Source organism: Anthonomus grandis, chromosome 6 (assembly GCF_022605725.1).
Source record: "Anthonomus grandis grandis chromosome 6, icAntGran1.3, whole genome shotgun sequence".
NCBI classification, from domain to species: Eukaryota; Metazoa; Arthropoda; class Insecta; order Coleoptera; family Curculionidae; genus Anthonomus; species Anthonomus grandis.
The window spans coordinates 1,313,312-1,336,728 of NC_065551.1; the positions used below are offsets into that span (position 1 = coordinate 1,313,312).

At 34.1% G+C, this 23,417-nt stretch overlaps 1 protein-coding gene and 1 long non-coding RNA gene across 3 annotated transcripts in view; one reads left to right on the forward strand and one right to left on the reverse strand.

Annotated features, from left to right (window-relative positions):
- Positions 1-23,417, reverse strand: part of LOC126737183 (uncharacterized) — an 85,963-nt gene that overhangs the window by 47,973 nt on the left and 14,573 nt on the right. The window lies entirely within an intron of this gene.
- LOC126737171 (cytochrome P450 3A19-like) overlaps positions 1-23,417 on the forward strand; it is a 43,535-nt gene that overhangs the window by 17,547 nt on the left and 2,571 nt on the right. The window contains exons 1-4 of one of the 2 annotated variants that reach the window (XM_050441937.1): positions 216-631; positions 12,889-13,074; positions 13,134-13,365; positions 13,460-13,606. In XM_050441937.1, the coding sequence (XP_050297894.1) occupies positions 262-631; positions 12,889-13,074; positions 13,134-13,365; positions 13,460-13,606 (935 nt within the window). In that variant the 5' untranslated portion in view covers positions 216-261. Of the gene's footprint in view, positions 1-215; positions 632-12,888; positions 13,075-13,133; positions 13,366-13,459; positions 13,607-23,417 lie in introns of those variants that run through there. The other variant, XM_050441938.1, reaches the window with a different exon arrangement.

The following is a 23,417-nucleotide window of genomic DNA, read 5'->3' on the forward strand; positions in this document are numbered from 1 at the left end:
TCTCGTCTTTACCGTCGCGTCTAGTCTCGCTTTTGTTTCTTTTAGAATTAATAAATAGTAACATAATATAACTTATTTACATATTAACACGCATTTTATAAGGACTTAAACTTGTTAAACGTCTGCAAACTGCGTAAATAAATATTAATAATATGATAATGTGATCCTAAAAATAAACTCACTTAAAAATCCTCTGATAAAAAGCAGTAATTTGGACGATAACGACATATTTAATTTGTTTTTTAATTAGAGAAAGTAACGATGGTTTTGTTACTATTACTAGTTACAGTGCTTCCAACTATATTCTATTTCTACTTAAAATGGCATCATACCTATTGGAAAAGACGAGGTGTGCCACAATTGGAACCGGAATTTTTATATGGGAACGCAAGGGGAATGATAAGAGGTGACACTTCTGTTGCGGAAAGCTTTCTTGAATTTTATAAGCAGTTTAGGGCAAGAGGGTGCCCTTATGGTGGAATATACAACACGTACAGGAAGGTTTTTGTGCCGATCGATCCGAAAGTCATCAAGCAAATTATGCAAAAGGATTTTGAACATTTTAACGGTCATATTCCTTCCAGGTTATTAAAACAGTCACTTTTCACTAAGAACTTGTTTGATTTAGAAGGTAAGTGTTATGTATTTAAATAAATACAACTGTTTCTTCAGTAAGACTTTTTATTTAAATAATTACAAGACATACAAGAAGCTACTACACAACAGACATGAGACACAAAACAAGACATGATATAACATAACCTGTATGTACTGAGCAACCTGACAGATATAGACTTAAGTTAGGTTTATATTTTTATTACGGTGTTAAGACACATTCACAATATGTCAGGGCAGTTAGCTCAAAAAATTGCCTTTAGGAGAAGTTTTTGCAATCAAGCTGAATTTTTCACAGATGGTAGTACCCATCAATAGTACTTTGTAAAAAAAAGTTACACCTTCTAGGAGGCTTGCTTTTTCCGCCATGTTGAATTAAAGATGGCGGATGGTACTATTTTTTAAAATATCCTAACTTTCTTATTTATTAACCGATTTTTGTCAAGTAAAAAACATTATATTTGCTTCTCACTAAAGAATGAAATATAAAACTATTTTGACAGGTTATATTTCTGACAAAAAAAGTAAAAAAAAAAAAATTTACACTTTTCTTTTATCATCTTATTTTACAGGCTCAAAATTTTTCTCCAAAAATTGAGGTCGCAAGAAACTACAGCAAAATACAAAGTAAAAAAATCTAGTTGACGTAAATCCCCAATAGTTCTTTAATAGAGTATTGCTCACTATGAGAAACGAAAATGATTGGAAGACGTTTTTCGAACATGAACTAAGTACCTATCCTCCGTATTTCTTTAGCCAAGGAAAACTTCGCAAAGAGAATAAGTCTGTTCTGATTTCCCATCTTTGTAAAGATAATTTTGAATTTGAGAAACCCGACACACTAAAAAATCCACTTTCAGTCATTGATGGTGGTTGCTTACTACATAAAATTGTCTAGCCCAAATTAGTAACATTTGGCGATATATTTAAAATCTATTTCCATTATGTTATTGAAAATTTTGGTTTCATCTCTTGGGTAGTTTTTGATGGTTATAGTGAAAAGTCCACCAAGGACGAGGAACATCGTAGACATCAATCAAAAATTACGCCTAGGGTTGAGTTTCAGGAAAACACATCGCTGGTCTTCTCGCAAGCAGACTTCCTATCAAATTCTTCGAACAAAGAAAGGTTTATTTCTTGCCTAGCCGAGAAGTTGAAAGAAAAGGGTATAAAAGTCACACATATGAAATCTGATTGTGACAGAGTTGTTGCCTTAACCGCAATAACAGAATGTCAATCGCAAGATGTAGTAGTCTTCGGTAATGATACAGATCTAATTGTAATTTTAATTTCCTTAGCAAATAAGTCTAACCACCAGCTATATGTTTGGGCAACCAGCACGAATAAAGCTCTTGATAAATTTCTAAATATTTTTAAAATTCAAACTTTGCTCTCAGAACAGATCCGTGAAAATCTTTTATTCATTCATGCATTTACAGGATGTGATACTACCTCGTATCCATATAAAATGGTCAAAAAAAGAATATTTGACGTATTAAAAGATAATCCTGAAATGTATGATTTTATCAAAAGTTTTAATGCCCCTTATATGAATAAGGCTGTCCCAAGTGAAGTTGGACAAAAACTTATATTAAAATTTTTTCCCGTTTAAAACTGTGAAAATCTTAATCAGTCAAGAGCAACACAAGGTTTAGGATCTAATTTTGATTTGGCAAATCTTCCTCCCACAGAAGACTCCTGTAAGCAACATGTATTTAGAGTGTATTTACAGTTACAAAGCTGGAGAGGAAACGAGTTGGACCCACTTGAGTGGGGGTGGTTTTCCAATGGCAATGAGCTTTTCCCAGTAACATACACAAAACCCCCGGGGCCCGAACACCTAATGGCTACTTTTTTTTGCAAATGCAAAGATCTATGCACAGCAAACTATATTTGTACTTCGTATAATCGAAAATGCGGCATTTTAGGTAAAAAATGCAATTTAGCTTGTATGAATGCACCCAGAATTGATTTGGATGAAGTGGAAATAGATGATGAAGTTTAAGTAAAATGTAACCAAATAAGTCGTTATAACTTTTAACGATAAATAGTTATATATTATTGTTAGTTGAAAGCTATTAAAAGCTTCGTTTGTAATTTTTTGGCACAAAAAAGAATATCTACCAATATATAATGTTCCTTATTATTAAAAATAACAATGTTTTTTTTTATTTTTTTTTAATGTTTATATTTCTTTTATAAGTTAAAACCAAACTGTTTTTGTTATAAACATATTTTTGTTTTTAGTGTATTTGTTACAAAATATTTTGATACATAAATCAAACAAGAAGTAAAGTTACATCCTGCATAAGTTTTATTATTATTTATTTTTTTTTTGGTATTTTGTAAGCGCTTTTTAACTCTATCTCCTAAAGTACCTATCATAAATTTGGCGACTGTTTTAAAATTAAAACAAAAGCGCATAAAACAAATATTAACTTTTTTTGGTAAAGAGTACGGTTGGCTAAAAGTTGAAGACAAGCTTTTCGATTGAAAAGCTTGTCAAAGAAGTTTTATATTTTTGTCTTATTCTCTAGTTAAAAATAAAGATAATGTTTTTTACTTGACGAAAATCTGGTAATAAATAAGAAAGTTACGATTTTTTTTAAGAATAGCACCAGCCGCCATCTTTAATTTAACATGGCGGAAAAAGCAAGCCTCCTAGAAGGTGTAACTTTTTTTTACAAAGTACTATTGATGGGTACTACCATCTGTGAAAAATTCAGCTTGATTGCAAAAACTTCTCCTATTTTTGCTAACTGCCCTGGCGTACAACAGGAAGCATGTAAATTTGTACACTCCCAATGCCTATAGTTGATTTTTTTTAACATAAAATTGCTAATTAAAGTAAATAATTAAATATTCCAAATAATACAACTTGGATTTTTAAAAGAATAATTAGAGGGAAAAGTATATGGTTATTACAAGGGCTACTATAATAATGATAACGTAGCAAAGTTAAATAGGTTAGGTAGTGCTCATGTGACTTTTTCAAACGGCATCGAATATCCATGGAATATCAAACGAACATGCCAAATATGCCGTGTATACAAAAGCAATATTCCTGGCATATATTTAACAGATATGCGGGGAATATTCAATTTTCATATCTGTCAGATATTCCAGAGGCATGCATAAGTTTTGAAGTAAATAAAGTTTTTTTTCTATTTTTACCTAACTACGGTTCGAAACTATACAGGGTTAATCGTTAGGTCGTTTTATGAAAAAAAGTTCCTATGAATGTATGTCGGGAGTTGCTTTGTCTCTGAGATACAGGGCGATGAAGGTTCAAAAAAATAACGGTATTTTAAAAATACTATAACTATCCTTAACAGATTTGGTTGAAATTTGGTGCAGTTATTTGAAGTTATAAGACGCTTATTTAGCTGTAACTAGATTGAAATTATTAGGTCCAGTGGCGTGTCAGTGGGCACCACATGCTTATTGTTGAGAAAAAAACAAGGCCAATAATTAATTGTTTTGCAGCTTTTTATTTATCTTTGTATTTAAGCAACTAAAAATACAACTTTTTCGTATCTTATCTTATTATCTTCATATCTGGCTTTGTTTTTGAGAAAAAAAATTTAAAGTATTTTTAACTCATTCTAAAAATTATCCATGGACGACAACATGAAAAAAAAACAATTAATTCGATAAACAATTTCGACCTTAAAGTACATGAGCAAAATGTTCACCCTCCAATGTACTTTTTGGTCTCTTGTGTCTTGTTTACTATGATAATAAACATTCAACTTCTACGATTTTTATTATCAGATTTTTGAAATACAACAAAATAACAAATACATTGCTCCTTATGACAAATAATTGGCAAGTCCATTCAAGTACCTCCTTTGGAGACTAGCTGACAGTGATAGAATTGCTGTAAGTAAAATTCAGCTGTCAATTAGCAGTGATTCATTACTCCATCATGAATAATTTTACTAACCATGAAATGACCGACATGCACTTTATTTATGGATTAGCAAATGGAAATGCGGAAGAAGCACGAAGAATTTACCAGGACAGATATCCTAACAGAGTAATTCCATGTGCAAAAACATTTAGAAAACTACATGCAAGATTATGTGAAACTGGGAGTTTTAATAAAAATATAGGTGGTGGAAGATCAGAAACTATAACAACGCCTGAACTGGAAGAAGCTATACTTGATGCGATAGAAGAAGATCCTTCCAATAGTATCAGGAAGATTGCACTGCAGCTTGAAGTCAGTTCAAAAACCGTTTGGAAAGTTCTAAAAAGAAACCTCCTGCATCCATATCACATACAGCGTGTACAAGCTCTACTGCCTCGGGATTTTCATCCAAGATTAATGTTTTGCAGGTGGTTGATTCATACGATAGCACACAATAATAATTTCCTACCAAATATTTTATTTACGGACGAGGCAAATTTTTCAAGAGATGCTATTATGAACTTCCACAATGATCATTTTTGGGCCGACGAAAATCCCCACGTTATTACAGAAACTCATTTTCAGCAACAATTTTCGCTGAACGTTTAGATAGGAATTATTGGTGACTACCTAATTGGCCCATTTTTTTTACCGGCAAGATTAACAGGTGAATCCTACACGGATTTCTTGCAACACCATTTACCCACTTTATTAGAAGTACCCCTACAAGTAAAAGTCAACATGTGGTTTATGCACGACGGGGCTCCAACTCATTTCAGTGTTCTTGCTCGTCAGCATCTCGACGTCATCTACCCTAATTGCTGGATTGGACGTGCAGGACCTCAAAATTGGCCGGCTCGCAGTCCTGATATGAATCCCCTAGATTACTATTTATGGGGCCATCTGAAGGCTCTTGTTTATAAAACTCCTGTTCTAGATGTGAATGTTTTGAGGAATCAGATAATTGTCAATTGCAATATCATAAGGGATACTCCAGATATTTTTGAGCGTGTCAGACACTCAATGACAAATCGTTTGCAGTCGTGTATTTTATCAGAAGGTGGGCATTTTGCTCATTTACTTTAAGGTCGAAATTGTTTATCGAATTAATTGGTTTTTATTTCATGCTGTGGCCCAATCAGTTCAATCTAGTTACAGCTAAATAAGCGTCTTATAACTTCAAATAACTGCACCAAATTTCAACCAAATCGGTTTAAGGACAGTTATAGTATTTTTAAAATACCGTTATTTTTTTGAACCTTCATCGCCCTGTATCTCAGAAACAAAGCAACTCAAACCGACTCAACCGACATACGTTCATAGGAACTTTTTTTCATAAAACGACCTAACGATTCACCCTGTATAGTTTCGTATTGTAGTTAAGAAACACCCTGTATATGTCGGCTATACGCATTTTTCTAAGAATATTAAGATAAGAATTTGTTTTAATAAACATAAAGGAACAGAAAAGGCAGTCTTTTGAGAGAACTGATGATAGGTATACCGGCTTCGGATCACTAGTTCTTTTATTTTATTCGCGACGGTACTTTATACTGACGTGTGTGTTTTCATGAATTACGAGTTTTACTTATAACGAACATGTCCATAATGTCAACTGGTTTTGAAAATGTCGATAAAAATTCTGTGCGATAAATATCTCTCGATAAATATCTGCCCAAGTTTTACCTAAACGTCTAGAACGAATAAGCCAATCTCCTTTTAACGCACATGATAAACTAGTCACCAGATAACATTTGTATTTTACCAAACAGCACCAGCCTTTCGGATCTGCAATTTTCGATTTTACTCTGCATTTCAATCATTTTTCTAAGTAGCAACTCCACTTGACTACTTGGAATATTTGTCTGCATTTTAGGCTGATTCGTCGGGATATTTTCAGTCAATTGTGGACTGGTTAATCCCACTTCTGATGTCGGAGAGTCAGTATTATTATTTTCGGCGGACATGTTCGTTATAAGTAAAACTCGTAATTCATGAAAACACACACTTAATTACGTCAGTATAAAGTACTGTCGCGAATAAAATAAAAGAACTAATGATCCGAAGCCGGTCTATCTATCATCAGTTCTCTCAAAAGACTGCCTTTTCTGTTCCTTTATGCTTCTTCAAGCATTCATTCCCGGCTTCGTTCCACTCTCTCGATATCTCTTGAAAGATATTGGGTCATGTCCTTTATTTTATTTCTAAATAAACTTTACTAAAAATCAACATGAACCCAGACTCATAAAAATAATTAATGGACGGCCGTACCGCCGATCGTTGACAGTACCTTAATACCAAGCCTATTACTAATCAAAACAAATCCTTATCTTAATATTCTTAGAAAAATACGTATAGCCGACAATACTGACTCTCATATATTTAATGGGCAAAATTTCAAAGTACAGGGATCTAATAAATTGAGAAAATAGTCATAACTCAAAAACAAGCAGAGACCTGAAAATTTATGTACGGATTCTTTATTTAAATTCATTAGACACCTATATCAGGGTTTTTTGAGAAATATATAGAGTGCAGAAAAAAAAATATTTTTGAAAAAAAAAATTTTTTTCTAAAAAATTGAGAACATGGTCATAACTCAAAAACCAGAGCACCTACAAATCTGAAAATTTGTATACAGGTTCTCCAATTAAATTCATTAGACACCTATTTCAGGGCTTTTGAAAAATATACAGAGTGCAAAAAAAAATATTTTTGAAAAAATATTTTTTTTTCTAAAAAATTGCGAACATGGTCATAACTCAAAAGCCAGTGCACCTACAGACCTGAAAATGTGTATAAAGGTTCTTTACTTAACCTATATTACTGCCCGTTTCAATGTCTATTAAATGAATTCTTGTTGTACAAATAAATGCGTTACACTTGGTTGTAATTTAAACATAGCATTGTTTTTTATTATTTAATGGTATGCCTGAGACTGTTATTAACCACTGATTAAGTTCAAGATTTTGTAAAGACCATAATCTTTCTCGAATAACACTGAAGCTTAGTGGGTTTTTGGTAGCTGATTTATGGGTTTCGTACATAATAAATACACATTTTATGAAATACACTTTTATCATCAAATGGTACTAATACGGATTTTGTTTGATCAGTTATCTTTGTCTTTTAAAAAATAGAAATTCCTGCACCTGCATCAATTAATAATTCATATTGGTTTATTGCATCATTAACATAGCAAAGATTTACTGAAAGAAAAGCAATTACATACATTGTTGTTGTTCAAGGTTTTCTTAATCATTGATTGATAACAGTTTGAAAAGAGCTAGTAGGTGAGTTTGATAGAGGTAAATTTGACTGAAAATCTATATTTGATTCTTTTTGATCAGGACTTGAATTACAGGTTGTAATTGTCTTTTAAAATATGATAATAGTAACTCACTTATTGTACCTTCGAGAATACATCTCGAATTATACAGGGTGTTTCAGAACTATGGGATCAAACTTCTGGGGGTTGTTCAGTGCAACAGAAGAATCCATTTGAGTATAGTAACCCATGTCCGGAAATGCTTCACTACGCCACTACGGCCCTAAGACGCGTTAAAATTTATAAAAAACATTAATTACCTAAATACGATCTGCTGCATTAATTTTTACCTTTTGTACATGATACCATAACAACAATTGTTTAAAATCAACGCTTATCAATGTCAATTCTCAATGTCATGTTTAAAAATTTTATAGCTTACAATTTTTAAACATTTATTGCTAATGGAAAACTTTCCAATCAAGAATTGGAGGATATGCATTTGGCAGACGGAGCAACAAACTGCAATGCACGAGCAGCATCGCGGTTGTATCATGAACGTTATCCCGAACGATAGCATCCTGGCTACAAAAAGTTTATTGCGGTTCATCGGAGGCTCGCTGATTAAGATGCATGATACTGGTGTTGCTCGAACCGTAAGAACGGTCGAATTTGCAAAAGAGGTGCTTCAGCGAGTTGCCGATGAACCATCAAATAGCACACGTGACGTCGCTAAGAATATGAATTTATTTATTTATTTATTTATTCATCAACGTATATAACATTTCAAGTACTTATTAATAATTAACAGTAGTCTTAAGTAAAAACTATAATACTAATAAACAATACTGTGCTAAACATAATCCAAAGAGTGGGAGTAGGGCACTATCCCAAGATAGTTGCCCTAGCTGACGACTTAAATTTATTTAAAGATGTACTGAAAAAATCAAGATCTTTTGCAAATCTATTCACAGTAGAAGCTATTCTATTTATAGGACTGTTTAGTAGATAGGATGTTCTGCAAAAGGGAATGTGGAGAAGCGCCTGACCTCGTGTTGTGTAAGAAGATACATGCAAAGAGAAAAGGCACAGACATTCCGGACTTCTAACAATACCATTCAGAACCTTAAACGCAAAGCAAACATCAAAGAACTGCCTTCTACTTGATAAGGAGTTTATGCTCAGGTAGGACATGGTCTCTGAACAGGTAAGATCCAGGCCTGATTTCATAAGAGTATATCTGGCAAACCTGATAAACTTGTGCTGGATATTTTCAAGCCTCTCAATGTGAATCAGAAAATGAGGTGACCAAACAATATTGGAGAATTCGAGAAGAGATCTCACCAGGCAAATATATAGTGTCTTCAATGCTGACACATTAGTAAAGTCTTTGCAAGATCTTTTGATAAAACCAAGCAGTTTATTAGCTCTATTTACAGTATTTTCGAAGTGGTGGGAGAAAGTAAGACTCGGGTCCAGAAAGACACCCAAATCCTTAACTGAGTCAAGCTCCTTCAAGGGGATACCATCAATAACATATTGACAAGGAGGGGAGACCCTTAAACGAGTAAACCTCATAAACCCACATTTCTTAACATTCAATGACATTTCATTCGACTTACACCAGGAAAACACTCTGTTTATATCTCTCTGAAGCACCAACTGATCCTGAGAGGAGGAAATCCGCCGAAAAATTTTCAAATCATCAGCGAAGAGCAAAAACTCAGACTCCAGTAGGGAGCCGAGGTGATTGATAAAGAGACTGAATAACAATGGTCCCAAATGGGAGCCCTGAGGGACCCCTGAAGTTGTCAAAAATGGGTTGGACAAAAAACCACCAATTTTAACACGCTGCTCTCTATCCATCAGATAAGACTTGATCCAAAGTAAAAGAGATCCGCTAATGCCGAGATCTGAAATATGAGAGATAAGAATATTATGGTTGACCCTATCGAAGGCCTTACTAAAGTCCGTGTATATCGCATGTGTTTCATTACCGTCGGCAAAAGATTTGAAGATATAGTTGCTAAAAACAAACAAGTTTATATCCACAGAACGACCTCTGGTGAATCCATGCTGCTGATCTCCAATTATTCCCTGAAATGTGCCAGATAGAACCACCTCTACACAGTGCTCGAACAGCTTAGGAATTGCAGAGAGGATACTAATGGGACGATAGTTAGTTATGTCACTCTTATTCCCAGATTTATAAATAGGACATACATGAGATAGCTTCCAGTTCTCTGGAAAAGTTCCAGAAGTTAGGGATAAATTGAAAATATGAAAAAGTGGAAGGAAAAGGGAATGGCTGCATTCTTTCAAAAGCCTGTTTGGAATTCCATCGGGACCCGCTCCCTTTCTGCTGTCCAGTTTAGCTAATGCTGTTTCAATTGTAGTAGCACTAAGGAACACGTGGTTGATATGGTTAAATTTACATGAGGAATCGAGACCGTCAGAGGCATTAGAAGGGTTAGTATTCTTGTTAAATACAGATAAAAAGTGGGTGGCAAAGAGATTTGCAATAGAAATACCAGTATCGGCCCTGAGATCATGAAGGAACATAGAATCGCTTTGATTGGACGGTAGAATCGCTTTGATTGGACTGAAGTCTTACAAATTTCCAAAAGGTCTTGCTATCGTTCTCTATTGCATTTTCGGCTCTTTCAATGTAATGTCTGTAGCATTCACTAGATAATGAACGGCATTCTGAGCGCAGAACACTAAAACTTAAGTAATCAGTATTTGATCCTGACTGTCTGTACCTTCTATGTGCTATTTTTTTCTGAATAACTAGACTTTTTAGTTCTCTAGAAAACCATGGTGGATAATGTTTCTTGGGAGAGTGTTTTTTATTGGCACAAACAGATTCAAACAATCATAAACAACAGAATAGAAGTTTGCAACAGTGGTATTTAAGTTATCGTTAACAATTATTGACATCCAGTTGTATGTAGAAAAGTAGTTATTTATAGACACAAAATCTGCTTGATTAAAGTTGTAAAAATATGTTATAGGTAGTTCCAGGTAATTGGACTTACTATTGGGTAGTTGCAGCTCAAGAGCAGGATGGTAAGGATCTGACCCGACTAAACCATTACATTTAGTTGTTAAAGTGGAATGAAAAGTTGTAAAGCAAAGGTCAAGAATTGTTCCATGATCATTAACCACTGCATTGAGCTGCATTAAACCTAGAAAAGTGAATGTGTCACATAAAAGATTTTCTTTATCAGATGTAACATTATTTGGGGTTAAGCCATAATGATCATCACTAGGTAACCATGAAATATTAGAAAGGTTAAAGTCACCAACAATAAGAACATTATTAAAGCTCTCGCAAGCTTTGGTAACAGAGGCACAATGCGCTGCATACACCGATAGATCCATGGAACATAAATGCAGCCAATGCAATAATCCTCGCCATCACCAAGACGCACAGAGATCCAGATTTCTTCAAGTGAATTGTCAGCAGTTGGCAAACGATGGGATTTTAGGGTGTTGCTCACTGCTAGGAGCACACCCCCGCCTCTACTTTTTGAACTGTTACTAGTGTTGCGGTCCGTTCTATACACACAGTAATTGGAGCTAAGGAATTCACCGTCGTTGACTGTAGGATCCAGCCAAGTTTCAGTTAGGGCAAGAATGTGGTAGTCTTCTGCTTGGGCCGCACAGAGAAATCCCTTTAGTTTAGTTTTTAAGCCCCTCACGTTCTGATAAAAGAACGAAGAATGAATACGAGTAACGCTTCTATCTGGCGGGTACTACACGAGCAACAACTCCATTCTTACCACTTCCAGAAAGTTCAAGGTATGACTGCAGCCGATTATCATCCTAGAGTTCAATTTTGTCGATGGCTTCTGAATCACATCATTGCACAACCAAATATTTTACGATATGCTTTGTGGACCGATGAAGCCTCTTTCACAAGAGACGGTATTTGTAATAGTAGGAATAGCCATGTTTGGGATGAAGAAAATCCTTATGCAATTTTTCCAAGAAAACATCAGAATCGTTGGTCTGTCAACGTATGGGCAGGCATTGTTGATGATTATTTAATTGGGCCATACCTTCTACCGGAACGGTTAACAGGACCTATTTATCTGCGTTTCTTGGAAGAAGTTCTCCCAGAACTCCTTAAAAATGTTCCACTAAACGTTAGACAGCAAATGTGGTTTCAGCATGATGGAGCGCCGGCTCACTTTGCTGTACAAGTACGCGAATATTTGGCTCAGCGATTTGGGCACCGTTGGATTGCCAGAGGTAGAGTAGTTTCTTGGCCTCCTAGGTCACCTGATTTAACGTCGCTCAGTTTCTTGTGGGGACATGTAAAGTCTTTAGTCTACGAAACTCCAGTAGAATCAGAGCTAGACTTAATTAGACGAATAACAGCAGCATTTGAAATCATTCAAAACGAGGATCAAATTTTTAGTGTAGTCCGCCGAAATCATGTGCGGCGTTTAAATCGGTGTATTGAGATTGGAGGAAGACATTTTGAACAATAATTGTTGTGATGATACCATCACAAAAGGTACAAAAGGTAAAAATAAATGCATCAGATCCTATTTAGATAATTCATATTTTTTCTAAATTTAAACGCGTCTTAGGACCGTAGAGTGTAGTAGTGACACATTTCCGGACATGGGTTCCTATACTCAAATGAATTCTACTGTTGCACTGAACAACCCCTAGAAGTTTGATCCCATAGTTCTGAAACACCCTGTATGTGCACTACGAGGTTCTAAACCAGTTAATATTAATAATGTATTTAATAACATAGATTCTACTAAAGTAATCGGTGCTTATTTTTGATTTGCAAACGTTTGAATTATAACATGAATTAAAGACTTCTAAGCGACTAAGGAATATTAAAGGATTTGATTGCCTAATTTATTGTAAATCTTGAATAAGTGAAGGTGAATCTCGTAAATCACCAAAATGAGCGTTTAAAAGTTGTTTTATAATAATGGTAGTTTTATACAGAAACTTCGCTTTAACTGTTATACTTAAATGAATTAATAAAATCAGCAATTATTTGTGTGACTTGTTGATGTTATGAAAATCTACTAAGGATGCGACTGATATATAATATGTATAGGAGAGAAATGGAAATCGACCAGAAAGCATCTCACTCCGACATTCACAACCGGTAAAATAAAAATGATGTATGAAACAATCGTGGAAAAATCTGCCGGTCTGAACAACATGATCCAGAAGTATTCCAGTAAAAACGAACCGATCGACATTAAGGAGATTCTGGACAGATTCACCATCGAAATAGTTGGTAAAGAAGAAACCAACAATATTGTGTCCTATTGGTAATTAATTATGTTTGTTTTCTAGCAAGTGCCGGTTTTGGTATCGACTGTAACGCCATGGAGGATCCGAATTCCGAATTCGTGATGCATGGGAAAAACATGAACCAGTCACCGGCGAAACCTAAAAGTCTTTACATGATGTTTTTAAGAACTTTAGGGCATAGAAGGGTACGGACCAATTTACACGTCTCCGAGAATTTTTTTAAGAATATGGTAGAAGAGAACATTAATTATAGGGAGAAAAATAGAATTTATAGGTACCTGTTCTTCTTATTCTGTTTCTGTTAAGAGAAAGAGAAAGAGAGAGAGAGAGAGAAATAGAGAAAGCTATTTATTTGTTATGTTTTTTAGAAAGGACTTTATTCATATGATGATTCAGTTAAAAAACAAAGGCAAAGTGACTGATGATAAGGACGTTTTCACCAAATTAAATGATCTTTCCAGGACTTTTGATATTGAAGAAATCACTGCTCAAGTTCTTCTGTTTTACAATGCCGGGTAAGTTATTTAATTATTAATATAATTATAATTCATATAATTTATTTTCTTTTAAGAAAATTGATATTCAACTTTAAACAGAAAGTCTTAATTTTTTATCCTCATTGGTGGAACCCTTTATTATATTAAAACGGTATAAATTGAAACGCAACCATTATCTCATGATGACCAACGAGGACGCAAAAAATTGACTATTTTTATTTGAATAAATCGAAGGCGTTTTTTTGATTAATTGTCCTTAGTAGTGTGAAATGGGGAGAAAATGTCGTAGGTTTCGACTTCAAATAAAACTGGTTTTTTAAACAAAAGTAGCTCTGAAGATTGCCTAAATAAAGCTCGAAACTTTGGCACTTTTTTTAAAGTATAAAATCAGTAAGAAATAAAATAAAGTTTTTCTCCATTTTTTTTCTTAATATTATTATTTTCTGATGTTTTATGAAAAGTTACGCATTTAAAAAATTTATTTTATTTAATTTAATTAATCCAAGACCGTCCCAATAAGTCTTCATCTTTAACTTTCGTTAGTCACACTATTTCAATTGGTAGCCCGATATAGGCAACATTGCTATGCATCCAATTCTTGGATGAACCAACGAGGATGTAAAAAATTGACTCGTTTAATTTTAATAATATTTTTTTTTTAATATTATTATCTTATTATCGTGAAAAATTGTCTATTTTATTTCAGGATTTCAAAAATGCGAGACTAATTTAATAAGTCTTTATCTTTAATCCTCGTTGGTCACCCTATCTAATTTGATTGCGTAGCCCAACATAGGCAACCCGCTTATAGGTCATATCGGACATTTTACAGAGACCAACGAGGATGCAAAAAATTGACTTTTTATTTATTTAATGGATTTTATAAATATCATTATTTTCTTATACCTTTTAATTAGGTAAAAATTAAATAATACAAAATTAATTTATATTTATTTTAACTAATCCGGCACCAAAGGCATCTTAATAAGTCTTCATATTTATCCCTCGTTGGTCATATTAACCCTTTCAATACGGTACGAACATGTATTGTTATGCCGCATGGACGGCAAAAAATAGCATGCCTGGGAGACGGATGACGCACATGGGCGTCGCAATTATATTTTTCTTTTTTTGATATTTATTATTTATCTAAAAGAAATCAAGTTACATTTATGTTTTTAAAGCTTACATTAATATCTAAATTATTTGTAATTGTGTAAACAGTTTATAATGAAGTAGTTAAGTTTTCCTTAAGTTTTTTAGAAAGATCTGGCATTACTTTTCTTCCAGGACGTACGGTTCCACAAGAATTAGTTTTGTTTTCCAAAAGAAATGTAGAAAGTGCAGGACTACTATAATAATTATCCGTAAAGAGTGAGTGGCCTTTATTTAGATAAGGTTGTAAAAGTGAAGCCACCACTGAACCAGAAACTCCAAGTCCCTTTTTTCGATTTTCGTTTCTGCACCCACGTAAACTATAAAGTCCAAAATAATTCCAGTCTCGCTATCGCATAGCACAAAGAGTTTGATTCCAAAACGATGCCTTTTAGTTCTAATATATTGTTTAATGTGTAATCGTCCTTTAAATAAAACCATACTCTCATCGATGACTAAATTCTCAAAGGGGTAAAACTGATCTTTAAAATTTTGTTTCATAGTATTTAGGAAATGTTTAATTTTATACAAAGAGTTTACACGAGGAGGAGCATACGCGTTATTTGCAAAATGTAAAGCTCTAAGAATATTGAAATACCTATCTCTTGGCATAATCTGCCCAAAAATTGGAGAGTATAAAAGTGGATCGGTCGACCAGTACTGTTTTACATCTGTTTTCTTATTGCATGACATCAGCATGCTCAAGGCAATAAAAACATAAAACTGATCTATGGTCATTTGTTTCCAGCCTTTTATATTTTGGTCTTCAGCCTAAACAAATAGATATTTGTTTCTTCAACAATCATATTTGCCATATCTTGGGTTAAAAGGGCCAAAAAAAAAATCTACCTCTGAAGCATTTTCAGGAAATTCATTTAACAATCCTGATTTGTCATTACTAAATTGAAACTTGGTGGGTATAAATAAAAAATTTCCAGTATCTTTCCAATTTATATCTAAATTGCTGCACTCCTTTCCACAAGATCCATGGCTATCATCATGTTCGTCAGATACAGTATTTTCAGAATCACTTATAACCTCTTTATCGTTATCCAACAGCTCAAGCTCGCTATCACTTTCTTCGCTGGGTAAATACTCACTCCCACTATCCTGGAAAGGGTCCTCCTCCTCCTCAATATCGTCCTCGGTATCTATGAACGGATTGTCATCCCCCAAAACAGCAAAAATTTTATCAATCTATGTAAGTCCGCAGCAAGAAGAATTATTTCTGCTTCTCTTTGCTCTTTTTGAACATGTTGGCTGATCATTGTCACTACTCATTGTCACTTTAATTATTAGTTTTACTTTTAATGAACACTAAACTATACGTAAACATCCAGACCGCACCACGCGTGTTGAACTCGCGACAACAACAAACCAACTACACGACACCACAACCACGCGACACGTGCCTTATAAAACAACATCCCGTACAGCCGGCTGACGCAAATACGCGACAAAGCGTCAACCGGCTGTCAGAAATGCTTTTTTAGAATCATTATATTACGTCATAAAACACAGTTGGAGGGGGCAGTTTAAATACCTGACGCACATATGCGTCAGCCGTCCTGTTGGCAAGTCAGTAAGTAACGCACATATGCGTTAGCCGGGATGAAAGGGTTAACTACATTAAATGAGCTTGGAAACGACAATTCGATTATTTTTTAGTAAAAAAGAGCAGGCTCAAACTTAAATTTAGCAATTTATTTCAGTTCTCTAGCATTTATAGTTACTTCACAATTAATTTTCAAAGTTCGAATAAATACGCCATGTTTAATTTTTTCCTTGTACCAGCGCGGCCGGGATGATACGTCACAGGCGCCCAAGTGGACGCGACGACCGACGCTAGCATGTTGACCGCGCACGCTGCTTTGTTAATATTATTATGCATGTTTTTGCTGTTGTTTGTGTTTTTCAAAATGTCTGCTCCACATACCTGCTATAAATATTGTATTGTATTTTAATAAGTTCATATGTACATATGTTCTACGTCGAAAAACGCCTTAGACAAGGAAAATGGTTGGACCGGTATTAGCCTATATTTACAATGTTAACGAAGTGAGCCGAATTTTTCTTGCATTATGTTGACACGCTTATTTGATTTTGAGTGTATTTTAAGAGATTCTTGGTTTTTTTAAGTAAAATTTTTGGTTAAATCTATACTTTTCGGATATTACATCAAAGTGGGGTGTTCAGTGTTTTGATTTAAATTTCGTAGGAAAAATAATTGCCAGATGACATTTTTGCAGATTTGGTGGCAAGCAGCTCGTTTCAGGTGCGTGATTACAGGTCCACTCATTTTCCTTGTCTAAGAAAAATGCTTAGTTTTTGAAAAACAGGGTGTCAAAGTAAAAGTTTATTTTTAATTATTTTTGAATAGAATTTATAGTTTTAAACTATTTACCTTTATATAATGGGTAAGTTGTCTGACTGACCACGAACAAATCCCTGCTCCATTGTAATTAGTCAACAAGCAAAATACGTCAATAATAAAAGTTAAAAGTCAAAATGTCAACAAACAAAACCACCCTGTCAAAATAACGCCTGGGCACTAGGCTGTGGCTGGCTGGCTAGCGAGCGCTCTACAATACACCGTCGCGTCGCGTCGGCGTCTATGACCCTAACAACTTGAAATAAACGTCATTGTTCTTACAAACTTATGTTGTATTTATTTTTAGGAAAACATATATATATTTTTTTAAATATCCCAAGCCCATGTGTCACGCGTCATAGGCAATCCTCTATACGTTACATCAGAGGTATTACAAGGACCAACGAGGATGCAAAAAAATTTTAAATGACTAATTAAAAGGTTTTTGAAATAGTATTATTTTCTTAAGTTACATAAAAATTTGGCTACTAATTTAAAAATTAATGTAGAGCAATCATATTTATTTTAATTAGACACCATCATAAAAAGTCCTCATCTTTATCTCTTGTTGGTCATACTATATACATATATTGATTACGTCACAGCATAGGCAACCCTCTCTATACATCGTACCAGGCCTATTAGAGAGACCAATGAGGATACAAAAAATTGATTTTTTTTTAAATTTAAATAATTTAGTATTATTTTCAAATAATAAATTAAGTAAATAATTAATCCGGTATGATGGTACCGATAATAAGTCTTCACCTTTAACCCTTGTTGGTCACATTATTTAGATGGATTACCTAACGCGACCTAGGCAACCCGCTATACGTCGCATCAGACCTATTACAGGAACCAACGATACTGCAACAACTTGACTTTTTATGTCATTATTAACAGGTTTTTTCTAATAATATTATATACAGGGTGTCAATTTGAAAACTTCCCACCCCTATTATCTCGAAACGGGTTAGGTTTTTATAAAATCGCTAGGACACGTCGATTTTATTATCGAGGGGGAACAATTTTTATGCAGAAATCACTTCGCCTCTTTCAACCCCCTACCCCCCAGAACCTCCCTCTCAAAAATCTTAAATGGCAATAGGGGTTGAGTGATACCTCATTTGAAAGAACTTTTTATTCTCTACATTTTGGCACCTTATTTTTTAAATTTGAGTGCTGCGTTGCCAAGTTAGGGTTATTTAAACATTGTTAAATTACTTATTATTAAACATTATTCCTGTAAGTGTTTTAAATACGTTGAAGCTATGATTTCTATTGGAACGTGTTTGACCATAAAGCGAACCGGTGCATTTCTCACTGAAAGTGTTTATCAATCCGACAAATTCTTTTGGTCATGAAAGATAAACATTTAATTTTTTTTCTTTTTTGTTTATTTTCGTTTGCAATGGAATTCGTCTCAATACAGTTCGATGATATGATCCGAAATTTAAAATAGTATTTAGTGAACTTTCCTTCCCATTTCGAGATAATAGAGGTGGGAAGTTTTCAAATTGACACCCTGTATATCATGAAAGTGTGTCCACTAAGTTAAGTTAAATTATATTTTATTTTAATTAATCGGACAATATTTTAATAGGTCTCATTTTTATCCCTCATTGGGCACACTATTTAAATAGATTGCAAGCACGGCATAGGCAACCCGCTGTACGTCATATCAAACATCTTACAAGAACCAACGAGGATGCAAAAAATTTAGTGTTTTTATTTGAATAATTAGACTTCTTTTTTAAATGTTATTATTGTGAAAAATTGTTTACTAAGTTTAGTATTATAAAATTCATTTAATTTAATTAATTCGAGATCATCTTAATAAGTCTTTATCTTTATCCCTCGTTGGTCACAATATTTACAGGGATTACTTAACGCGAAATAGGCATTACAGAGACAAACAGGGATGCAAAAAATTGACTTTTTTTATTTAAAGTTTTTTTGAAATACATATTATTATTTTCTTATGTATCATTGTCTATTAAGTTTTTTATTTTAAAATTAATTTAATAGATTATATTAATGTTAATTAATACGAGACCAACTTAATAAGTCTTCATTTTTATCCTTTGTTGGTCTCAATGTTTACATTGATTGCAGACATGGTATAAGGACCAACGAGGATGCAAAAAATTAACTTTTTTTTATTTAAGGTAAGGTGGGGCAAGTGCGTTACCGGGGCAAGTGCAGAAGTTGACCCTAAAAACCTATTACTTTTGAAAGATGTGCTGCCATCTATTATTTGATATCTTTAATTGTGACGTCAATCTTAAACAACAGCGAGCTGATTTATTCTGTTTCACTGATGTTATAGGTGTGCGAGTGTTACATGTGTTTTGCAACTTCTCGAGCAAGATCACGGGCGAAAATTAATCCATTTATATTTACCGAATCCGTTAATATTATTATATTATTTCTGGTAAGTAAGTATGCTATATACAATAGTTTATATTCAACAAAATATTTTTTTAAATAATTACTTTTTTGACAGTTTTTTTTGATATACCGCTCTTGCCCCAAGCATTTTTAAAATCGGGGCTAGTGCGGATAAAAATGTGGGGTAAGAGCGACACATAGTTACGCACTTGCCCCAAGTTTCACATACCTTTCTTTTTAATTTTAGTTCCACTATGCTGAGAAATTACATTCCAAAAGGAAAAGTAACAGAGGCAAAGGATATACGAAAGAGAGTTTCAAAATTGCATTGTCGGCAATAAAATCAGGCCAAATAACTTTATACCGAGCTACCAAAGTGTACAAAATTCCAAGAAGTACTCTTCATGATCATCTTAAAGGCAGAAGAGGACAAAAAAGTTCCAGCTATGGAAGAACTCAAGACATTCCTCAACATGAAGAAGAAAAACTTGCAAATGGTCTTCGCACCATGGAAAAATGGGGTTTTGGCCTATCTAGGAAAGAAGTGTTGCAGCTTGTAGCAGATTTCGTCAAAGAAAATAACATTAAAATACAGTTTAAAGATGGTAAACCAGGAGAAGACTGGTTTTTTAATTTCAAGCGTAGGCATAACCTCTCTATTAAAAAACCCCAGAGTGTTGAATTTACCAAAAAAAAAAATCTTGACCAATTCCTAATCTACGACTATTTTGATTTACTTGAAAAAACAATAAATGAGCTTGGTTTGCAACAGCGCCCATCACAGATTTGGAACTTGGATGAAAGCAGTTTTTGTACAGATCCTTCAAAAACAAAAATTGTCGGACAGATTGTCGGGAGCTCCATCGACAAAAACCATTAGTGGGCCTGGAAAACAAAATACAACTGTTCAAATGTGCTGCAGCGCAAGTGGTGAAAAAGCGCCTCCACTTATTATCTTTAAAGGTAAACATGTTTGGGAGCAGTGGACTGCTCCACGGGGTACGGAGTTTTTAGATACTACTTACGCTGCTACTCCTAAAGGGTGGATGGAGACAACTGTATTTAAAAACTTTTTGAAAAACAGTTTTCTAAAGGTTATTGGTCCAGAACGACCAGTATTAGTAATTTATGACGGACGGATTTATGTCATGTTGGACCAGATGTCATAAATATAGCTATTAAAAACCATAATACGATACTTAAACTTCCGCCTCACACCAGTCACCTACTCCAGCCCTTAGATTTGTGTGTATTTAAATCACTTAAGACCCGTTGGGATACTAAACTTGTTGAATGGCAGAGAAAAAATGAGGGGACTGCTGTAACGAAAAGTATGTTTTCGAAAATGATAGGGGAAATATGGGAAGAAACCAGGCCCGAAATATGAGTGAGTGGTTTTACTAAAGCGGGAATAGTTCCGGTAAATAGGAATGTTATTCAGCAAGATTCATTTGATCCAATAGTTTTCCAGCGTTGTCAAAAAACCCGTAAGATTTGATGATCCTGACTTAACTATGCCTAGCACATCAGCAAAAAATCATGAAAATTCAATCACCGATGAAGAACAGCCAACTTTAAACTCACAACACACACAAGATCCCGGATGTTTCATCTGAAGAGTTGTTATTGAGGTCAACCAAACATGAACATAACTTCGATTCGAAGAAAAGAAAACATGTATGCTTAGGGGCAGAGGTAATAACAAGAGCCGATGTTGACAACATTTTAAGTTCAAAAACACCAAAAAAAAGCAAACCAGAAAATAAAACAAAAAAACATAAAAAAAATAATAAAAGAAAAACTGAAAGTAGTTCTGAAGATGACAATAGTTCTTGGCACAGTGATTCAAGCGAAAATAGAATTTTTGAATTTGATGAGCTAAGCAAAAGTGATTTGGATGAGTTTGATAAAAACGAATCTACTGACGAACTTACATGCAAAAATAGAATTGTTGAATTTGACGAGCTAAGCAATATTGATTTGGATGAGTTTGATAAAAACGAACCTCCTGACGAACTTGCATATACCAAAATACAAATTGGGGATTTTGTGTTAGTAAAACAACTGATTAACGATGACGAGGCAGAAGTAACAGGCTTAAAAAGACTTACAAATAAGTGTAATTTTATTTTGAAGCCCAACGATGTCTGCACCATACTACTGTCGGACATAGAAAAAAAATTACCTGTTCCAAAAATAACAATAACGGCCGATTACGAAAAGTATATTTTTGAAGCATAGCATAAGTATTTTTTTTTTGATTATTTGATTATTTTTGTTAAACAATAACACGATTCATTAATTTTACTCATGTTTTTTACATTAAATAAATAATTTTTCACTAAAAATATTTGAAATTGTTTTGACCCTTCTAAAAAAATTTCGTAACATTTTCTAAAAAATATTTAGGTAAAGTTAAGCGTATGGAAAAAAAATTACATATGTGTAGGATTTCTGCACTAGCCCCGTATAAAACACTTAATATTATTAGCAAAATTAAAGGCACATTCTGCTCTTGCCCCAGATCAGTGGGGCAAGTGCGTAACATGTACTTGTAAAAAAATATGTACATACAAATTTGGTAGATATTGTAATTTTTACCAATTGATTGGTTAATAATTACAATTATACGACAAAAGTTATCATCTTAACTTAAATGAGGCAATTTTCGTAGTAAAATAAAACTTAACTATAAAATTTTTCGTTCGCAGTTGTCCCACCTTACCTTAAATAACACCGCCCAACAGCATGTATGTTGCATGGAATATTTTTATGATTCTAGGCTTATTTTTAATGCTGATATTAAATAATGTCATCAGTTTATATGTGTCAGCTCTAGTTTTTGAGTTAAAAGGAGGGAGTATTTTTTGGGAATTAAAAATACACTCAACGTACAAACATTTTTAATTACAAGAACTATACACTCAGGAATTTTCTTTTATATGATTTTCTACTAGTTTTGAATGAACTGCTACTCTGAATACTCCAGCAAAAATCGGCCAACATATGTGCATCCCAGCGACCCTGAAATCGTTCCTCCATGGTTCGAAGATCTTGGTGGAATCGTTCACACTGTTCTTCACTCATGTCACCGAGATTTTCAGGAAAATGGTGTAAATGGTTGTGTAGGAAGTGCACTTTGATGCTCATGTTACATCCAAGTCGCTGGAAGTGTGACAACATCTCTTCGACGTGCGCAATGTAATCATCACACTTCCTATTACCTAAGAAATTTTGGATAACCCAAACAAAGGAATCCCATGCATTCTTCTCAATTTCTGACATTGAGCTGGTGAAATTAGGATCGTTTACCAACTTGCGAATTTGTGGACCATCAAATATACCTGCCTTGAGTTTTTCTGAACTTAGACTTGGAAATTTCCTTGAAATATATATGCATTCACCATCTTTATTTAATGCCTTAACATATTGCTTCATTAAACCTAGTTTAATGTGCAGGGGTGGCAATATGATACGATCTCGTGGCACTAGAGGTTCATTTATAACATTAAGACTACCTGGAAGTAGTGCTTCCCTAGAGGGCCATTCTTTTCTTGACCAATGTTCTGATTTTGCTCTACTATCCCATAAACACATAAAACAAGGATATTTAGTGTAGCCTCCTTGTTGTCCTAAAAGAAAGTTCACCATCTTAAGATCAACGCAAATCACCCATTTATGATCGTTATATTTGATTTTGTTCATGACTAGTGCTATTGTGGGGTATTCTTCCTTAACTTTAGTTGAATGTGCTATTGGTATGGAGCCTAGTTTATTTCCGTTGTGCAATAGTACACACTTCAAACTCCGTTTTGACGAGTCAATAAATAAACGCCAATCGATTGGTTCATATTTCTGCAAGCTCATGGCAGTCATTAAACCAGAAATATTAGTACAAAATACAAAATTATC